This window comes from Dermacentor albipictus, chromosome 3 (assembly GCF_038994185.2).
Source record: "Dermacentor albipictus isolate Rhodes 1998 colony chromosome 3, USDA_Dalb.pri_finalv2, whole genome shotgun sequence".
Lineage (NCBI taxonomy): Eukaryota > Metazoa > Arthropoda > Arachnida > Ixodida > Ixodidae > Dermacentor > Dermacentor albipictus.
Genome location: NC_091823.1, coordinates 160,592,585 through 160,613,881, shown reverse-complemented (window position 1 = coordinate 160,613,881; position 21,297 = coordinate 160,592,585). Strand labels below are relative to the sequence as shown.

Genomic DNA, 21,297 nt, shown 5'->3' with positions numbered 1-21,297 from the left:
CCGGTGCCGTGAAGTTAGTAAAGACGGTTCTCTCGAGACCCTCGATCCTGGCGCCGAAGCCCTTCTCCATCACTTCTACCCTGCTCGTTAGGCCATCGACCGCCTCTACTAGTTTGTCGTGCCCCTTCTTTAGTGACTCGACATCGGATTGGAGTTGACCTAGGGTACTAAGGATCTTGTCCAGTTTACCGTCATTGTCCTTGGCAGGCGTGTCGCATTTTCTTAGGCAAAGCATCAAATTTGCGTCACGGTAAGAAAGGAAAATGGGGCCATCAGCGCCATTTTATTCGTGTCGTGTCTACGTCACGCATCGAAGAAAATGGCGGAATGTCCAGAATAGCGCCCAAGGGCATCTGCCTGCTACCTCTCACTTTCATTTTAAAGCACTAACGTCGCAATACAGCTTTCATAGGCCAGAAAAAAGTATTAGTCGACGAAATTTACAGCTCCATGTCTCGTTTCGTCATCATGATGAAAACGCAAAACTACATTTTGCAGCCCATCCGTTTTCCGACACAAATTTCAAGACACGTGACCTCTCGACCGCCAATCCGAGAATCAACATGGCGGATAATGGCAGCCGTGGAGTTGTCATGCGTGTGGAGAAGAGTGCCTCAAGTTAACTGGGACACCCGCTAGAACTTAATATAGCTAATAAGCAATAGAGCTTCACTGGTCTTCCACCTTCACATAGTGGAAGTGCTCAGATTATTCTCATTTTTTGCGATGCTCGTGTCAGCTATTGGCTGATGTGAGTGCTAGCGCGACATACTCCCTATTGCTAGTTTTCACCGAGTGTGCGCTCTTGTAGAATTTCTCTACGCTGCTCTGCTTGCACAGAGGGGCGCGCGCTTCGGTGTTTCGAGTTACTAAGCATTTGGATGTCGGTGGGATTACTGTCGCATTCTGCCAACCCTCGAGCAGTGGCTGCAGCGGTGTTCTCGAGAGTGGAGTGCAGTTTGCCATTCCAGCTATTTAAAAAGCATAGGCTACCCGTGCTTTTCGTCATCTGTTTTCTCTGCGGAGTGACAGCGCAATCGCCCGCCGAGCAGCGTCCTATGCGCAGCGTGTTTTTCGTCATGGCGCACCGCTGCCCTGCCCGCTCGCCGGTGTTAGCTATGGCCTGACGCCAAGGGCCATACGTCATTCCCATCCCGTCTCAACGGGGACGGGCACCGTGGGTACGACGTCATCCCCTTCCCTTCTCAACGGGGACGGGCACCGTGGGGGCTACGTCATCCCCTTCCCGTCTCATGGTCATGGCATCGGGTGTGCTTACCTCGTCCCCCCTCAACGGGGACGGGCACCGTGGGTGCGACGTCATCCCCTTCCCTTCTCAACGGGGACGGGCACCGTGGGTGCGACGTCATCCCCTTCCCTTCTCAACGGGGACGGGCACCGTGGGGGCTAAGTCATCCCTTTCCCGTCTCATGGTCGTGGCGTCGGGTGTGCTTACCTCTACCCCCTGCGCCTGAGCCCACGTGCACCGGAGAGGTCATTCACTTTTCCGCTCCCTTCAGATTCGTCGAAAAAAGAATCGACTTCTCCTACCCGTGCCTGGTATTGCAGGAGGAGGGGCCTTCTCTCTGTGCCTGTCACGTGTCATCGACGCAAGCAAGATCCCGCCCACACAATTGTAAGAGAGCCTATTTAAGGTGCTCCCAATTGCACTTGTGATATATACTTCATGCCATGTACTTCATACTTGTTACTTCATTCTCTTCTTATTTGCTTTCAACTACCACGGAATAAAACAGTGCAAGTTTCGCACTAGCAAAACGTCGTCTCGCCCTTGCTCTGTCGCCATGTTCTACCGGAGGCCTGCAGCTCACCGAGAACGCCACGCTACCCAATAAGGAATGTCGGTAGAGCTTCGAGAGACAGGTCGCTTGCAGTGGGATCGCCTTCAAAGGCAACAAGCTGGTTGCTAACGGAGGGATCGCCCAAAGGGGCACAACAAACAGGTGGCAAGCGGTAGGATCACCCTGAGGTGCAACAAACTGGCTGGCAGCGATTGGGATACGGAATCCTGGAGACCCCAACTTGGACGACAACTACGAGAGTGTAGCCTCTTTGTCCTAGCAACAACGTTCGGAAACAAGGTGTCTGGATCATGACTGCATATGGTGAGTGCACGGCTTTTCTTCACTGAGATATCACTTGGCTTTTATGTAATTTTTGGAAAGTACATAGCAGTGATTTTTCTTTAAACCGTTGACGGAAGTTTGAGTACGTCAAGGTTGTATAGAGTGAAGGTTTAGCAGCACTAAGGGCAGCCATGAACTTCAAGGCAATAAAGAAGCCGGAATTGTTGAGCTTGGCCAAAGAGTTGGGCCTCCAAATTGCCGAATCAAAAAGAAAGCCGGAGATCATTGAGGCGATCGAAGCGACCGGGGCAGACGACGAGGAACTGACGGAATGCCTTGAGGGCATTAAAGAAAGAGAGAAAGAGCGTAAGCGCCTAAAAGAAGAAGAAGGGCGTAAGCGCCTTGAGGAAAAAGAAGTGCGCAAACTCCTAGAGGAAAAAGAACAGCGCGAGCGCGCTGCACGTGAGGAAGAAGAAGAACATAGGCAAAAGCACGAGAAAGCGTTAGCTGCATTGGACAAGGAGCTACAATATTGGCAGCAGTTAAACGAACGAAAACAACGCCTGTCTCAAAATTCTGTAGGCAGTACAGAGCAAAAGAATGAGAATGTATCTAGCAGACTTTCGCCAAAAGCCGCCGAGAAAAGTATTGCCTGTGAGAATAATGGCCCCGGCATACTCGAACGGAAAGGGCTAGCTGCTAACGATGTCTTAGTGACAACAGAGGCCTTTAAAGGCCAGAGTGAGAGCGCCGAGGTGATGTGCCAACAGAGGACTGTAGAGACATCTAGGCCAGCTGAGAACAAATGGGCACAGTTACCGCGCGAGTGCGTCGCATCTGAAGATAGCAAGGTCGTTGGCGAGGTACAGAATACTGCGGACTTGACAGGCACGAGCACCCATGCCGAGTCGGACCTGCGTACCGAAGTGAGGTGCCCGCTGGACGATGCAGTTGTGAGTAGTTCTCGGGATGGCGAGCTCCGTAGCTCACGAGAGTACAACTGCATGGTTCAGGGATCGGTGCGGCTCTCCGCCAGTCTCGGTAGCCTAGAGATGTATGATTTAATTAGGAATCATTTGGACTGTGCGTGTGAGACAGCGCTCGAGACCGACGGGCTGTGTGTCGATACACAGCGTGAGATGGACAATGCAGTAGAGGGCAGTTCGCAAGAGTGCGAGTTGCATAGCTCGAGTAAAGCCTGCTGCATTGAGTCAGAGTCGGTTAAGCTGTCCGCCAGTCGAGGCAAGGACAGAGTCGATTTAAGTGATAATCACTCGGACGGTGCGGTCAAGAGACCGATCCGGGCCGATGAGATGTGTAACGGCCAGCACGAGGCGCCAGAAGGCAATAGGAAAGAGAATTCAAAGAGAAAGTGCCGCAGAAAGAAGCGCCGTAAGGATCGGAAGGCGGTGGCTAAAGCAGCAAAGCCAGAAGGCGATGTGAAGGAGACTTCAAAGAGAAAGCACCGCAGAAAGAAGCGCCGTAAGGATCGGAATGCGATGGCTAAAGTAGCAAAGCCAAATACGGCAACAGGCGCGAAAAGGCAGGGCGCAGCGAAAAGAAAGGTTCGGTCGTCACGGACGATGTTGACACATCAAACACGTTCGAGCCACCGGTTCAAAGGGGACCGAGGGGCATGTTCTGCACGGACGCGGACAAAGGGCACGAGGCCGTTAAATTCCTCGTCATTCCGTCGTTCTTTTCAAGGCTCAGCGTGCAGTACTAAGAAGGGCCAGGTGGCAAGACGAGACCAGGTGGGGAGTAGCGACGCGGTCAATCGAGGTTATGCTGAAACCGAGGCGCGAGGACGCAAATTGTCAGGGGACTCTAACGTCTTGGGGGAGCTGATAGTGAGTCAGCCCTTTTGTTGGTTCTCCGTAGCTAGAGTAGCTTTCGGTCCGCGACCTCCTCGGGTACGGCTCAAAGTATGAGTCAGTCTAAAACGTTTGAAACGGGGAGAGAAAGAGAGCTTCCGAAGAAGTGAAACGTGTTTTGTTTTATTTTTGAACATTTGGAAAATTTCGCGATTTGAGACTAGAGTTTCTTTCAATATGTAAGGTATGAGCTCTGCTTATGTTTTGTTAGAGTAGCTCGAGGTTTGAAGACGCGGTTTCTTGTAAACATGTAGTATCGCGATGTGTTCATTAATAAGTAGATAGGCTTTCAATTTTTGTGTGTAAGTAACCTGAGTGTCAAGGTTATCGTTGAGAGGCCTTGGTAACGCATGTGTGTTTAATTAACCTTCGTCTTTTTATGGTTTTTATTGTCTAAGGTTAACCTCGTAAGTTTTCAGTGAGTGCGTGATTTGCACCGAGAAGCCTTTTAGTTCCTTTAGCATCGGTCCTGTGTGGACGGAAGGAAGCAGAATTATGACTGGGTTGCTCGTGTGTGCTGAGGGTAGCCGTATTCGGACTTCTCTAGTGAGCGTTCGTAGAACGAGTTATTAGCAGACGCAATTTGTTAAATGTTCTGCGGAGTGCGTAAGTCACGCAAATTTAGTTGCTCGTTTAAGCCACGTGTCCTTTAGGAACTAATGGAAGAAACGTGAGTAGGCGTAATGAAAAGTTCTCCTACGACGCAAGTACGCGTTCTGAATAGTGACCACAAGGCTAGCGCGCTTGTGATTACGTACTTGTGAAGATGGCCAGACTATTCAGTGGCACCAATACGTGCGATAAGTACGCCACTGCGATAGGTTGGAAACATGCGGTTCGTGTAGCTTGGGCGGTGCAGAAGCTAATAGCTATATCACTAGTTGAAGAAGGGTCAGCTTAACTGCAATGCCGACGGTTTAAATCATTGCCCCTGGCGTATCGAAAGCCTCATGCTCATCCGGGTTTCCGTGGCATTTTTTTCGTGCATTCATATGTTTTCCGAAGTGAAGCCGATTGTTAGCTAATTTTAATGACCACGTCCTAACGCTTTCAAGAAATGGCTGTTTTTAGTGTTGAAAGGGGGGAGGACGCGCGTAGGAAATGGGAAAGGTGTAGCGGATTTTCTTTGTTGTTAAAAGCCGGGTGTGTCTTGGGGGAGAGTGGCCTTGTGCTCGCTGCTTTGTGGTTGTGGGTCCGGCACTGTTCTGTGGTGATTGCTTGCCCACGCAGGAAACGAATAATTGCAAGAACAACTTCGCCGGACGGGACTCGGGAGAAATGTCACAAGAGCGCCACGTGGACGGATGACCACACCCCGTAATCTACCTGCTACGAACGTAGGGTTCGTGACCTCTATGGAGAATCCTGAACCGAAACGCCGATCCCTCGTACAGCGGCTGCTGGCCCCTACACGTCGGGAGCTTCCTTCCCCGCCGGAGAGTCTGTTAGGTATGGCCTGACAACAAGGGCCATACGTCATCCCCTTCCCGTCTCAATGGGGACGGGCACCGTGGGTGCGACCTCATCCCCTTCCCTTCTCAATGGGGACGGGCACCGTGGGGGCTACGTCATCCCTTTCCCGTCTCATGGTCGTGGCGTCGGGTGTGCTTACCTCTACCCCCTGCGCCTGAGCCCACGTGCACCGGAGAGGTCATTCACTCTTTCGCTCCCCTCAGATTCGTCGAAAAGAGAATCGACTTCTCTTACCCGTGCCTGGTATTGCAGGAGGAGGGGCCTTCTCTTTGTGCCTGTCACATGTCATCGACGCAAGTAAGATCCCGCCCACACAATTGTAAGAGAGCCTATTTAAGGGGCTCCGAATTGTACTTGTGATATATACTTCATACCATGTACTTCATACTTGTTACTTCATTCTCTTCTTATTTGCTTTCAACTACCATGGAATAAAACACTGCAAGTTTCGCACTAGCAAAACGTCGTCTCGCCCTTGCTCGGGTCGCCATGGTCTACCGGATGCCTGCAGCTCGCCGACAACGCCACGCTACCCAATAAGGAATGTCGGTGGAGCTTCGAGAGACAGGTCGCTTGCAGTGGTATCGCCTTCAAAGGCAACAAGCTGGTTGCTAACGGAGGGATCGCCCAAAGGGGCACAACAAAAAGGTGGCAAGCGGTAGAATCACCTTGAGGTGCAACACCGGGCAAGCAGATGGCGGGAAGGAGGGGGTATGAACATTGCTGGGATGGCAACTCCTGTCCACTTTTTTTTTCTGGAGAGTGCATTTTCCGAGTGTGGCTCGCGCGATACAGCTTATATTGGACGGGGTAGTGCCGAATTAATTCTACACAGGGCGCTCCTGACGGCCCTCTTAAACATTTCAGACCATTCGGTGAAATATTCGCATCCTTTCCGACTTCTTCCTACCTGGTGAGGGGCTACAACCAGTTTCTCTTTGTGTATTTTTCGCAGGAGGACGCGCTGAACCTAATCTACAACGTACCAGAACCCTTGAACCGGTTCGCCCTGACATTAAGCCTCAGAATGGACGTCTACCGCAAAACTGACCTTTCAGATATTTACCAGACTTCACCTGATGAGACATTAGCGGAGGCACGTAGCGATCAGCACCTTTTACGGAATTTCGATGAGGTATGCAGAACAAACAAAAAAATACAATGGCCAGTGGTGATGAGAACGCACTGGTTTGTTGCAAGTTGCGACATCGAATCGCACGACCCAAGCATGACCCAATCATGGTTACGCTACCTTCGTGGTAGCGTAACCATTCAGAAAGTGTTCATTTGGCTGTAATATCTCAGAAAGAGGGAAGCTGTGAGCTATTGTTTGTCTTATTATTTACCGACAATGTATACAGTTGCAAAAAGCTGTCGCTAATTTCAGTTTGTCCTTTCTTTAACGGGGCTTTAACCCAGTCGTGTTTGTTAGCTTGTCGCCTATTAGCCTTAATAAATCAAATTATCAAGTGTCATGATTATAAAAGTGTGAATGAGAAACTTATAGAACAACAAGCAAAACTCCCTAAAGAGCCTTCTGTTGCTCAATACGTGCTACATAACAGTATTTTTCCGAGCGGGAAACAAACCCGCGAACACGCGCAAAATTGCGGCGCGACTGGCCACTCGCGGCAATTTGCGTGTCTTCGCGGGATTGCTTCAAGCTCGGAAAAGGCTTTTTAAAAAATTGCAGGGTTTTAGGCGCCAAAATCACTATCTCATTATGAGGCACGCCATAGTGGGGTCTCCGGAAATTTGGACACCCCGGGGTTCTTTAACGGGCACCTTAGTCTAAGGGCAGACGTGCTTTTGCATTTCGCCCCCATAGAAATGCGGCCGCCTTTGCCGGGAGACAAAAAATATAACTTTTATGTAGCACCTATTGGGCAACCGAAGTCCGTATCGGGAATTTTTCATGTTGCTCTATAATTTTATTATTGACACTTTTCATCTACTTATAATATGAGAGCAATTCTAATTATATGAGCAATTCTCCTAATTATGTAATTAGCGGAAGTGCCAAAATTAATCTCGGTATCTCCAAGCGACAACGAACAATTCATTGCTTCTGTCCAGCTGCGTGGCATTTGCATATTTCTAAATCTTGTTGCATTACAGTTGGGACACCCTGTATCTGCTGTCCGTTCGGATATAGACGCGCGCCGACGAACGCTGGAGAGCACAAAGGTGGCACGCGCTGCCTTCTGGCGTCGAAAAAATTGGCAGTGGCTTAGCTCGGCTATGCCAGGATATACATAGCGAAAGCTAAGGCATACCGTGGTTAGCCTTGGTTAATATTGATTGCAAGTCCAGGTTAGTCTGGCTGTCTAGTTATGTTGCGGCATTTAGCCTGTCGTTCGGCGCGCTGTTTGTCTGTTTCCTGGGCGATTCGTTTCCTCTTCAGCTCATTCCGATGTCGACTCCAGGCCTCCTCCTGCTTGTCAGAATTGCCGCCGTCCATACTGTCGCCTCAACTGTGGTTGCGGCGCACGCGCGATCTCCTTTTCAATCCTCCGACATGTTATCAGGCATGCGACGCAGCTGGCGAAGCGAGCCTAGGCGAACGCAACGACGAGGAACGCAGTGTGACGTCATACCAAACGGTGGCCATAGAGAAAAATTTCAATAAGAGCGAACACACGAGACGTTCATTTCAGGGATCGCCAGCCGTTTGTGCGCAGGCGCGGGGAAGTGCGGGCGCGAAAGAGAAAATCTAGGGCTTTTGCACCTTGAATAATGACTCTGCCTAGGCACTACAGAATAGGTTTCTTAGTGCGTGTTGTAGGCGTTTGTCCCTAGGCGTGCCGGCATGCGTTTGCGGCATTGCGTTTGGTGCCGGGAGTCGAGTTTGTTTACGCTCGGACGCTGGCTGCTGGCGAATATAGGTGAAGCTGCAGGCACTGACGCCCGAATTGGCGACCACTGTGTCGGACAGAATGTCTCGCACCTAGGGCGCTCGTGCTAAGTCAGTCTTGGCGGATCATAGCTTTCTCACGCCTTACGGCGAAGTACCTTGTAAATAACATCACATATGTTTGTGTGGGAGCAGTAGTGACCGTATAGTAGAGCCCAGGCCGCATATATGGAAAATCCACAAGGCAGAGCACCTCAGCATCTGCGGTTGAACGCAAATGGCTGAATGGCCGCCGGTGACGATGACTGAATCAGCACCAGCGCCGCAGGCGCGATAAAATTTGTCCGAAGTACCTTCAGAGGCGAAGTTTTGACTGGTGTTGCAGAAGACGCGGGGCGCGGTAGTGCTGAACTTAGCGTCACAAGTTGGCGGCTGGACGTAACTTTATTTATTCAATCCTGTTTTTTTACTAATTGTGACAACGTGTCATTATTTCGGATTAGTGGCGGCGCCTCGAGGACACCAAGGCGGAAACGGGGATACCAAAGATAGAAACCGCATTGGTCTGTAGACGTTGGCTCGCAGAAGCCTGCGCTTTTCGGCCTACGCGGCCGCAACACACGGACCACCTTGGTTCCAGCTTTGATCCCCCCGCTATCCCTTGGATGCGCTGGAGATCCTGCGCCACCTTCTTTGTTATAACGTCAGGCGCTTTCCTGAGGCCTCCGTTTACCGGTTACGTGTTCCCTCCTGGAGCAGGGCTTGTAAACAATGCAATCTATCGTCGCGACGAAAAACGCGACCTGCGACAAATACAACACCAGTCACAACCTTGACCCTACACAAACAGCGATCGCCAAATAGGGCGTTCTTCCGGTGCCCACTGCCTCAACGCGCGGGTAGACAGCGGCACAGCGTAAACAAACTCGACCGCACTCCGTATAATTCCGGCATGTCTAGGGGATAATGATGATGATAGTGATCTAAAGAAAGGAAGGACGCTTGAGTCTGCAATCCGTGACAAATGCTACCACACGCGTTAAGAAACCTCCTCTGTAGTGCCTAGGCAGAGCCGTATATATAAGGAGCAAAAGCCCCCAGATTTTCTCTGTCGCTCTCGCTCTTACTCGCGCCTGCGCACAAACTGTTGGCGATCACACAAATTAACGTCTCGTGAGCGGACACGCCCATAGATCCCAGCGGCCGAATTAACTGTAACGCACCAAGCGGATGGTATTAACATCTTCCGGTTTCAGTTTTAGGCGCGCGCGTTTTCAACGCCAGTTCGTACACGCCACGCCGGCTCCGCTGTTCGGCGCGGCATTTCTTTTCGCTTCTACTGCTGAACCACGCACGGCCTTGGCGAGAGTACTCTTAATATTTAGTAGAAATGATTGCGAACGATCTTTACAAGCATCCGCCGAATCTGTGTCACGTGCATTTTCATAAAGAAAACGCAGGAAGTATTCTGAAATGATGAAATGTTTATTTTGCTGTATATAAATGCTCGTTCCGGGCTTCTTGTGCATTCATCTAAAGCTGTGGCACCAGGTAAGCAGCAGTCCTTGCCGTACGAAGCTCCACCGGATGCCATCAGCTGAAAAAAAAGTAAATTACAAGCATGTATCATTTTGGTATATTCACCTAACAGGAATATTGCGTGTAGATCGAGGGGAACCGTGCGTAAGTGGTGAATGAGCGGCTTACAGATAAATTCACTTTTACATACATTTCCAAGGAAATAGAATCCTCCCAAGCAATTCCATAAAATCTGAAGAAAACATCAGATTTTCAAGCATCCCTCCCTCCCCGGGCAATATGTCCTTCACTTTAAGAGCACAAGCACACGGGGGACTGCGCGTTTCCAAACTTGGCCTCAGTCGACGCGATGGTACGCCAAGTACTCAGAGGTGGCTACAACACAGGCTCTCAGCCAGACCATGTTACACGTTCGCAGAATGCCTTCTAGTCGCATTCAAAATAGATTCGTGAGAAGAAAACCTGTTTTCAGTCGCTCAGAGACACAAATGTCAAGTTCTTAAGCTAATCGGCGCTCTTTTACGCGTCCTGCCGGCGCAAGCAACACACTCCCCTCTTATCACTTTCGGCAATCGAACGTCGCGTCTTCGACAAGCGTGGGTACCAAAATAAGGTATATGTTGTTAGAGGGCCATAAAATGCGTCACAAACCTGTTCCACTAAAATTCAGTACACGCAAATCTAACTCACCATGGCCGGCTTGCTTTTTTGCTAACAGCGTCACAACCCGAGGCGTGGCGAGCATGCCTCAAAAGTATCCCCCAAAGTTACGAAATACAGTAATTTTTGGGGTCAGAGAATGCGTCACCAACTTCTCCCAGTAAGATTCAGTGCAGGCGAAACTAACTGCGGCACACAGCTGAGATGCTTTTCGCTAACTGCGCTACTACGTCGAGCGCGGACACTGTGCTTGAAAAGTACCCCAAAAAGTAGCGACATCAGTTACACTATTGTCTGGGGTCAGAGAAAGCTCCAAGACTTGTCTCGGTAAGATTCACTGCAAGCGAAACTGCGTCACATGGCCTCGGTGATTTTCGTCACAAAGCCAGGTGCGGCGAGCGTGGCCAAAAACTACCGAAATAAGTCATAATAATGTTTGGGCTCATATAAAGCGTCGCAAACATCTCCCAGTACGAGTAATTAACTCAAATTAACTAGGCTTGTATGGCGGAACTGTTTTATAGGTTAAGTTCAGTGCAGTAAGCCTAAATGTGCTTGAAGTGCGTCACAGACTCAAAAAAATTCCTCACCTTGCTGTAGTCCAGTAGTGCAGCGGTGCCGTTTAGAAATGCAGGCGGAACGCAACAAAACGACAGGAGCCCAAAAAACGGGCTACATCGAAAAACGACAGGAGCCCAAAAAACGGGCTACATCGAAAAGAGACAGGTCGCGAAGCAGGCGAGCTCCACATGCGCAGCAGGCATCGCTCGTTTCGGTGGCATGTCTGGCGCATGACGCATGCATACGGCGCGTCTGGCAAGGTAAATATACCTGGTAGGGAAGCTTCATAGAAGCCCATACATTCAAAACATGGCTGTCCATCGGCGGTCCATGGTGCTTAGCGCCATCTGTATGTGGTGGGAACACTTCCGGCGGAAGAAAAAATAATGTGACGCCATGTCCGTTAAAAGCAGAAGTGACGTCATTTTGTTTTCGAAGGCGCGAAATTTGTTTTGTTGTTCTTCCATTGGAGCTATATATTCAAATGCCCCGCCATTCGACTTGATGGGCGTTTCGAGCTTTCAGCGTGGAAAGCGATGCAGGAAAAGGCCAGCCGTACGGCTGTCGAAATCGCATCCCTGCACAGAACATACTTTCTTTGGAGGCCGACGAAAGCTTTAGGTGTAGAGTGCTGATCCTATTGTTGGATGCCAAGCCCGTCGGCCAGCGCAGTCGCACGAAAACAACTACACAATTATCTGGCGGTCGTAACTCACTACTTTTGACTGAAAAGATTAAGAAGCAATGAAGCTACCCGCGTCACCAAATTCAGACAAACTTCGACAAGCAAGAAAGCACAAACTGTGAGGGGGGCGTATTTCAACAGGTGATACGAGTGCGCCTTTCTGCCCATTTCAAGACGTGCATTGCATTGCGAATGATAGTGGCGTCAACGCCCCCTGTAGCGATGGGCGCTGAAAAGAAATGCATTTATTAATAATAATGAAATTAAACTTGTATTTTCTTAACTCGTCACGAATATATAAAATTGACTAGGAATTTTATTTTCGTTGAATGAATCTAAATGTGTCTCGTTTGAATTAAAAACGCGTTTTTCTTTCCCAATGTTTGTTCCCTCCAAACATAGTCGCGCTTCAATCGCTGCTCCCATAACCCCCCATGCTGATGTCGGCGACAATCTGTACTGAACCGCTTTTCGCCCGAAGCTTCGCGACCTATTTGAATCGACCTTGCGTCTGGCGTGCCGCTGTGGTGCCGCTAGCTTGCTCCTAGGTCACGCAAGAAAAATAAGTCGCAAAGTATAAGTTCTTTTAGCCACAGAACTTTTTCGTTTGAGTGGGAAAGAATAAAAAATAAGACGTCGTCTGTAAGTTCATTTCACATTCTTTTTTTCCCGATGCTCGCGCCAAACTACGGATAGAGTTGCAACAAGGCGTGACGTGTTTCCTGTTGCCAGTTTTTGCTCAGTGGCCCTGCTGTTGAATTTCTTTCTCTATGCGGTAGCGGCGCAACACCTGTAGTTCGGTGTTACTTGTAGAGCATGCGCAGTGACTAGGGAGTGAGAAAGAGAGAGAAATATCCGCGGCGAGGCACGCGTTGTAACATCATGTGCCTCCTCGGAGCCACCACAGCGAAATCGCCAGTTCGCGGCCAGTAAAGCCATCGCTGTAATATCCCCGGCGAGGTGCGCGTTGTGACATCTGCCTCCTCGGAGCACCGCCACGGAAAATCACTTGTTAGCGGCCAGAAAATCTTTCGCATTAATATCCGCGGCGAGGCGCGCAATGTGACATCCTAATGCAAAATAGAAGTGAGGCGTGCAGACAGGACACAAGAGTAGAGAAGTGGACAACACGAACGCCGCCGTTCGTGTTGTCCACTTCTCTACTCTTGTGTCCTGTCTGCACGCCTCACTTCTATTTTGCATTATGAATCCTTACCAACTAGCTCAACTTTCTGTCGTTCTAAGCTTCATGTGACATCATGTGCCTCCTCGGAGCGCCACCACAGCAAAATCGCAAATTCGCGGCAGTAAAGCTTTCGCTGTAAAATCTGTGGCGAGGCGCGTGTTGTGACATCATGTGCCACGTCGAAGCCCCACCACGGCCGAATCGCAAGTTCGCGGCTGGAAAAGCTTTCGCTTTAGTAACCGCGGCGAGGCGCGCAATGTAACATCATCTCCCTCCTCGGGGACTGCCACAGCAAAATCGCAAGTTCGCGGCCAGTAAAGCTTTCGCTGTAATATCCGCGGAGAGGCGCGCCTTGTGACATCATATGCCCCCTCGGAGCACCGCCACAGCGAAATCGCAAGTTCGCGGCCAGTAAAGCTTTCGCTTTAGTATCCGCGGTGTGGCGCGCAATGTGACATCATGTGCTTCCTCGGAGCACCGCCATGGCGAAATCGCAAGTTCGCGGCCAGTAAAGGTTTCGCTCTAATATACGCGGTGAGGCGCGCGTTGTGACATAAGGTGGCTCCTCGGAGCACCGCCACCGCGAAATAGCAAGTTTGCGGCCACAAAAGCTTTCGCTGTAATATCCACGGCGAGGCGCGCAATGTGACATCATGTGCCTCCTCGGAGACTGCCACAGCGAAATTGCAAGTTCGCGGCCAGTAAAGCTTTCGCTGTAATATCCGCGGAGAGGCGCGCCTTGTGACATCATATGCCTCCTCGGAGCACCGCCACAGCGAAATCGCAAGTTCGCGGCCAGTAAAGCTTTCGCTTTAGTATCCGCGGTGTGGCGCGCAATGTGACATCATATGCCTCCTCGGAGCACCGCCATGGCGAAATCGCAAGTTCGCGGCCAGTAAAGGTTTCGCTCTAATATACGCGGTGAGGCGCGCGTTGTGACATAAGGTGGCTCCTCGGAGCACCGCCACCGCGAAATAGCAAGTTTGCGGCCACAAAAGCTTTCGCTGTAATATCCACGGCGAGGCGCGCAATGTGACATCATGTGCCTCCTCGGAGACTGCCACAGCGAAATCGCTAGTTAGCGGCCAGTAAAGGTTTCGCTGTAATAACCGCGGAGAGGCGCGCCTTGTGACATCATGTGCCTCCTCGGTGACTGCCACAACAAAATCGCTAGTTAGAGGCCAGTAATGCTTTCGCTGTAATATCCACCATGGAGAGGCGCGCGTTGTGACATCATGTGCCTCCTCGGAGCACCTCCACGGCGAAATCGCAAGTTCGCGGCCAGTAACGCTTTCCCTTTAAAACTGCTCAGGACATGTGCGCCAACATATATGGTGGCCCATGCGGGCGATTGATAAATGTGATTCATTATGACGCATACCCTTTGGTGAAGACTTACGGAGTCGCCATCTGTGAGAAGCGCCTCACTCACGGGCTATGAGGGATAGGGCGACGCACTCCTCAAGGGCTTCGCTTTGGGCGCTCTATAATAACTCCCCGCTGGCGACCTCCTGGACATTTCTCTAAGTGCTGTCGAAACAAACAAGATATTCACTGTCAAAAATAATAAACTTGAACAAACAGAACGCACACAATTGTTTACAGACGCTATCATTCTGGCGAATACGTAGAGTGAACGCCCACCGTCGCGACGGATTAACCCGAACGGGCTTCTTGCGTGAAATATAGGCTACCGCTGAGAGCAACCTATATCAAATATGTATAATGAAATGTAGCATAACAGAACAAAGCCTCAATGCAGCGATTTTATGGGTTCGCAGCGACCGACCGCCCGTCTGCATGCATATCCACGCACGCTGTTTCGCTTTCGCTTCGAGTTCGATTTCGGACCATGCCGTGAGCTTTAGGCCGCAGCATATGAGCCTTTGGCAGTACACAAGCAACCGTCGTTCCGTTGGCGCTATGAGAGCTGCTCAAATAATTTCGTTATAACTAGGGGCTTCGACGACTACGGCGACTTGTGATGCGCCGTCGCAACGATTCAATTATTTCCTTTTTCGCGTCTTCCAAATCATTAGACCTTTCAGAATGTATATTTCTCACGGTGGATCGCACTAAATAATTATCGGTCTTCTCAGCCAGCAATTTTCTGCTGCTGCTTTTTCTTAATCCAGGATGCATTCATTGTTTGGCGCTAACAGAAACCTAAACCATTTGGCATGCTTCTTTTAATGTTCTTACCGTTCCCTTTCCATTTCAGTGCACTTGACTGTACCTAGCATAGAGAAAAGCTTCATGACATTACCTCGGGCCTCAGTGCGCGCTTTCTGCTACACCCCGAATACCGGCTCGTCGACACCGTATCACAAATCTTCCTCGCGGAAGTGCTTTCTGCACACCCGAGTTGTAGCCAATGGCTGTTTGCCGGTTCTAAGCTTCGCGATCCAAGCTTCTCGCCACTCCTTGTCCCGTGGTCACATTGTGAAGGCAGTCACGGGACTGCGTTGTGCACGTCTGGCACTGCGACACCGAGAAAAAGCCTACCATATTGGACGCCTTCTAAGGCAGGCACTACATATTATAGTGCTTTCAAGTGTTGCCTAGTAGAGACACCCGAAGCGGGACAACCTCCCCACTTAATCAGAACCACAGTGCAGGTGAGGCTTTAAACTTTCGCTATCAGCTTGCTGCGGCGCTACCGAAGCAGCCGACGTAGCCGCTGTCATTAAGGTGCTTAAGGAATCCACGAAGTTTTCAGTTTTACTTATCTTGTGAACGTGTATTACACAGAATCACATATAATTCAGCTATAAATAGAATCGCTTTATTATACTGCCTTCTGACGTCGTTGTTAATGTTTAGAATCACAGCATGGGCTACTCGGGTGATTTAGGCTAGGTCGTTGCTGTGAAATGTTATAACGGTCTACCCTGCTCTTAAGTTCATTAAAATTGGCATAATGACATTCCCGAAAGAGCATTTCCTTTTAAGTTCTCCGTCATGTTAACGCGGCCTGCTGTAGATGCACTTTCCTATTATAACATTGTTCAATTCGCGCTTATCAACGAACTACTACATGAAAGATGTCCCGTATTATGCCATCTCGCAAGGAAAACAGGCTATCATGTATGACTTCTTGTACGACCTCTCACAGCACAGCAATCTTTACAGTGCGTAGCATCAATTACATCGTTCCAGCACAGCTGTAATAACGCAGATCTTTCCAGAAAATAGCCTGCTCATCCCTTGCGGCTATCGCTTCCTTTCGACATTTAAGAATGTATACCAGGAAAGCGCCGAAGGTGCACGTGCAGGTCAAGAAACCTATTTCATGAATTGCACATAAATGTTTTCGTTGTTTTTTTTGTGCGAACATCCCGCAGATTCGTATCAATGTTTACACAGTCGCATGCATTGCCGCAAGTCTTATTGGCAATATTTAGCGTCACGCTTTCTTCTCCGACCTCGCCGTGATTTCGTCTCTCGTCGTCGTCGTCGGCCGTCTCCCGGAGTGATAGCTGTTGCTACTCTAGCCTCTCGCTACTCTAACCCCATACAGTCGCTCATGGGAGAAGGATCACTTTCGTTAGTGTTCGGGTGACTCAGCATCGGGCGCATCGGCGCATACGGCTGAAAGCGTTTCTGAGGTTGAGCGAAGCTCGCTGTGTATTCGCACAACTCGAGGAACTCTTTCAACAGTCTACTTCGACGACTCCTGTTCCGAGCTGCGCGAAATATCTGCCGTAAATAAAACTCACATTTGCTTTGAAAAGTACGCCAGTGTTGATGATAACGTTTACAGGACGAGTTTGTCACCAATCCGCGGAGTGCTATTGCCCGTAGTAATTACTTATGTTGGCAGCTCGGTTTAGCGGAGGCAAGTAATACAAGTTTTGACAGGCTGCGAACGAAGAGTAGACTGGCTTTATTCCACAGTAAAACAGGTTTGCCGAGTGACAGTAGTGGCGCCCCTGTCGGGCAGCCACCTCAAGTCCCAAGAAAAAGCAGAGGCAATGAACCCCGCGCGGAGGCTAGGCGAAGTAACTGAATTGCATAGAAGCGGGGAACAAATGACAGTGACGGACGGTCGCTACAAGGCGACCCCCCCCCCCCTAGAATGCCGGAGGCTCAGGTGTGAATGGTGAGAGAAATGAAGCGTTAATGTTCATTATAGGCGGGTTTCAGACGGCCGCACGACACTGTCTCTTCTTTGCCGCGTACGTCAATCTTCAACGTTTTCTCTGAACGCGAAACCATACGAAAGGGGCCTTCATAGGAAGGAGTCAACGGTAGCTTGACAGAGTAGCGCTACAGAAAGACGTGCGTGGTTGTTTCCATTGTCGCAAAACTAAACACAAGCTGCCCGCGGGCGATACGTGTGGGTGTAGGTCGAAGCTGGTCGAGCCAGGATTGTAGCCTCTCTACGTGCTGCGCCGCCGTTGGTGGCGTGCCTTGCTGGGCGCATAAAACCTGGTCTGAAACGCGGATTGCGGGTTCATAGAGCATCTCGGCAGCGCTGACTGCGAAGTCATCCTTGATTGTTGTTCGCAGGCCCAGTAGTACTAGGGGTCACCTTTCCGCCCAGTGGTCTGTCGAGCGTGGCGGTCAATGACGCCTACCCTTGTCGGTGGAGACGCTCGACCGTGCCATTTCTCTGTGTGTAGTAAGCCGTGTGTTATGCAGGCCCGTGCCGAGCAGTCTTGCCAGGGCAGAAAAAAGCGAGCTTTGTGATTGTCTGCCTCGGTCTGTAGTTATTCGCAAACGTCAACCGTACTGCGATACCCATGTAGCAACAAATGCTTCCGCTACTGTTTCGGCCGTGATGTCTTGTAGAGGCGTCGCCTCAGGCCACCTTTAGCACCGGTCGACACACCTGAGGAGGTACCTGAAACACGGGTAGGGCGGAAGAGGCTCCACAAAGTCTAAGTGCACCTGATCGAAACAGCTCTCTGGTGGTCAAAACGGCTCCACCACTGAACGCGTGTGCCGGGTCACTTTAACAGCTCGACAGGATCGGCAGCATCTTGCCCAGCTTCGAACATCTTTGTTGATTCCTGGCCAGACGAAGCGGTCTGTGATAACGCTCGGTGTCGCTCTGACGGGCTCTTAGCCGTGCACTGAATCGAATACTGGCCGCCTGGTGATGTAACTGAACTTCACAGGGGTGGGGGACTCATCAGTGACAGACAGTCGCTACACTTATCCTTGTTTGCGTCGCGCTGTCTGCTTCGTAAATACAACTCCAGTGTGTGTAAGCTTCGTCGCATAAAGTTGCCCATTAACCAAGCCTTCCTCAAGAACACAGCTCTCTGTGTGACAGATAGCTGTCAGCTGTGATTATATCTATAAACGCGTTCTGCTCAGAGCGACACAGAATACGTATTATGTGCATGTGTCAAAATATATGTGCACGCGCGTATATACGCAATAACACACACACGTACTTTCCCAAAAAGTGCCTATTATACCTGATTGATTGATCAATGCATCTCGTAGTCCAAAAGCGAGCAACAAATAAGGTAATGCGTTTTGTGTTTATTTCTAGTATTACGTCATCCGCATTCATCACTTTCTTGAATAGAGGAACAATGCAGACATGCATACGATGGTGTCGACATAAACATCGAGTAAAATTGTTTTACTCATCCTGCATAACCATCTAGCTCGAGCTGGGACTCTTTTCAATGCCTTCAGGCATGTACAGCACATTGTCTGTGAATTTTTGCTTGCCTACATCGCATATAAATACGCGTTTCAGAGATTCCCAAGGTTACGTAAGAGTTTGTAAACTAAACTATTTACAGATAGTAAGGCAAACCTCTTGAACTTCTAAGTTGGAGATAATAGATCTTATGGCTTTTATTTGACAGTACATTTGCATTGTTGACTCATGTCTAGCCACGTGAAAAAGTGCACGCTAGCAAGTTTCAGAATTTGTTCCAGAGTTCAGTTTTCTTGCCCAGTAAACACTGAATTGTCAACGCCACAAACATTCGTATTTCGTGCAGCAAGACAGTAATAATATGACAAAATATTTCTGTGCAATATTAAAATTGCTTCGACATCAATCCTTTCTGTCATATTTTTAGCTGTATTCAAAGTTTGTTTGGTATAGTAACTATACAATTCAATTCCTCTGCAGGAACGAGGAAACGATACGTCAAGCAAATCTCGTTGCCGCTTCCTTCGTAATTCTGTTGCAGCACACTTGAGTGAAACGAGACTTTAGAAGTCGCAATGCCGCGAAAATGCGCCTAAGTAATGTTTTAGACACGCAATCAATGAAGCCGCATTACTGAAGTGTGTAAACCTAATATTATATGTGTGCAAGCCCGTATAATTAAGATTAACAAAATAGCACCGAAATTGCCATTGACAGGCTGATTGAAAGTTTAGAGTTTCCTTAATGGATACCAAGTGTCAGCAGCTGTCAGTAATTTTGTGGGAGCCCCTCGCAAAGGCGGGAATAAGTGTTGCTTTGCGAGTAGCGTCGCGGTGCCTCGCTCCAAGGGTTAAGTGTTTTTTTTGTCACTACTGTTTTAAGTAATAGTCGGATATCGTTACCTCCATATTGCTCTTTGAATATGTGACCTTCGATGAGCATTTGTGAAAAAATTACGTTTGATTTATCCATGAACGAATACATTATCTTGAGCGTTGCCATATGGTCAGGCTTGGCCTTTAGGATACCTAACTTTTTATTTTTCTTAAACTGCATTCTCATCTCTTGCACGGCTGCTGGCGCATTCCGGAAGTGATTATTTGTTATTTTATTGTCTGAATAGGTAGGTTTTGGAAGAAATAGTGAAAATGCTCGAAGAGGAACAGGATGACGTGTCAGTGACTTATATCGAGCCGCCAGAGGCTAGCACCTATTTGGATGTAGACTCGGCCGATGAAGACTCAGATGGGCTCATTGACAATCTAAGCGGGCGGCAGCTATGAGCCTGTGCTGAAACTGTTTTCTCTGACGGACGCCGCATTGGTGGATGCGAGTCGGACCCCAACGACCCCGGCGGGCAAAGTGACGGAACATCAGACGTTTCTTCTGCTGTAGTTGATGCGGCCATTCCTGCGAAATTATCCACTGCTTCTAACTGGACGAAGGGTGATCTCCAGAAGAGCCTTGGCCTACTTCCCGACGCAAACTTTGTTGCTTACATGGACTTTTCACCTGTTGAGTTGTTCGAACTCTTTTTGGACGAAGCCGTCGTGGAGCTGCTAGTCTAAAAAACAAGAAAGTATGCGTTATATTGAATATGCCTGATCCGGGGGTTACCAAAGAAGAATTAAGATAAGTTTTCTTGGAGTACTTGTTTTGTCCGGCTATAACCGCTTGCCAGATAAAAAGTGCTATTGGGACAATGGCACGGATATGCTCAACACGATGCCCTACAATGCTATGCGAAGAAATCGCTTCGTACAGATAATGAGATTCCTGCACTGAGCGAAATGCAAGCCTATCACTTAGTGACAAGTTGACAAAGTTGCGTCCATTGATGGCACCATTGAAAGCAAGGTTTCTGGAACACTTTCGACCTGTGCGTCACCTGAGGTATGACGAAAGTATGATTGAGCATTATGGCCTTCATGGCTGTAAACAGTTCATACGCGGAAAGCTTATCCGCTTCGGGCATAAAGTATGGTGCCTAAATGCCAAGAACGGATACCTTGTAAACTTCAACGTGTATCAAGGCAAGCAGGGGATCCTGGAACACCTAAAAAATATGAAAAGGACTTCGGAAAAGCAGCGGCGCCACTTCTCCTAATGGTGGATGAACTCGCAGCAGAGACGCACGACCTTCCTTTCTTTTTCTATTTTGATAATTTATTCACAAGCATGCCGCCACTCAGGCATCTCAAGGCACAGGGCTACGAAGGCATGGGCACAGTGAAGTAGAACCGTGTTCTCAAAGAATGCCCTATCGCTCGACCAGAATTCGTCAAGCGCCAACCTCGCGGGCACGAAGAGCCCGTGCTCAGCGACAACGGGATAATTGTCGTCCGCTGGATGGACAATTCTGTAGTAACGATCGTAAGCACCATTCACGGCGTAGAGCCAATGTCGTCTGCAGACAGGTACACTCGTGTTCAGAAGAAGCGAATCAACGTGGCCCGTCCAAACACTGTTGCTCAGTACAAGATTTATGGGAAGTACGGACCAGATTGATGCAAATGCAGGCGCCTACAGGATTGCAATCCGTGGCAAAAAGTGGTGGTGGATGATTTTCACTTTGTCATGTATCTATCAGCACCACTTGGACGCTCATTCGTAACACAGGGTTCAACGTCACGCAGGTGGAATTCCGCAGGCAAATTGCACAAAGCTACCTGATGGGATGGGACAATAAGCCTAGAGGACCTGGTCAACGCAGAATTCCAAAGATTGGTGATGTCCTGACTGGTACACGGTATGA

General features: G+C 49.3%; 1 protein-coding gene across 5 annotated transcripts in view; it reads left to right on the top strand.

The window, feature by feature from the left end:
- Positions 1–21,297, top strand: part of LOC135905187 (uncharacterized) — a 260,327-nt gene that overhangs the window by 175,857 nt on the left and 63,173 nt on the right. For 4 of the 5 annotated variants that reach the window (XR_011512957.1, XM_070536239.1, XM_070536237.1 and 1 more), the window contains one exon: positions 6,390–6,569. The exons of the other annotated variant lie outside the window; for it this stretch is intronic. Coding sequence is in view for 3 of the 4 variants with exons in the window: in XM_070536239.1 (XP_070392340.1) it covers positions 6,390–6,569 (180 nt within the window). In the remaining variant the exon portion in view is untranslated. The remainder of the gene's footprint in view (positions 1–6,389; positions 6,570–21,297) is intronic. 5 annotated transcript variants of the gene reach the window in all.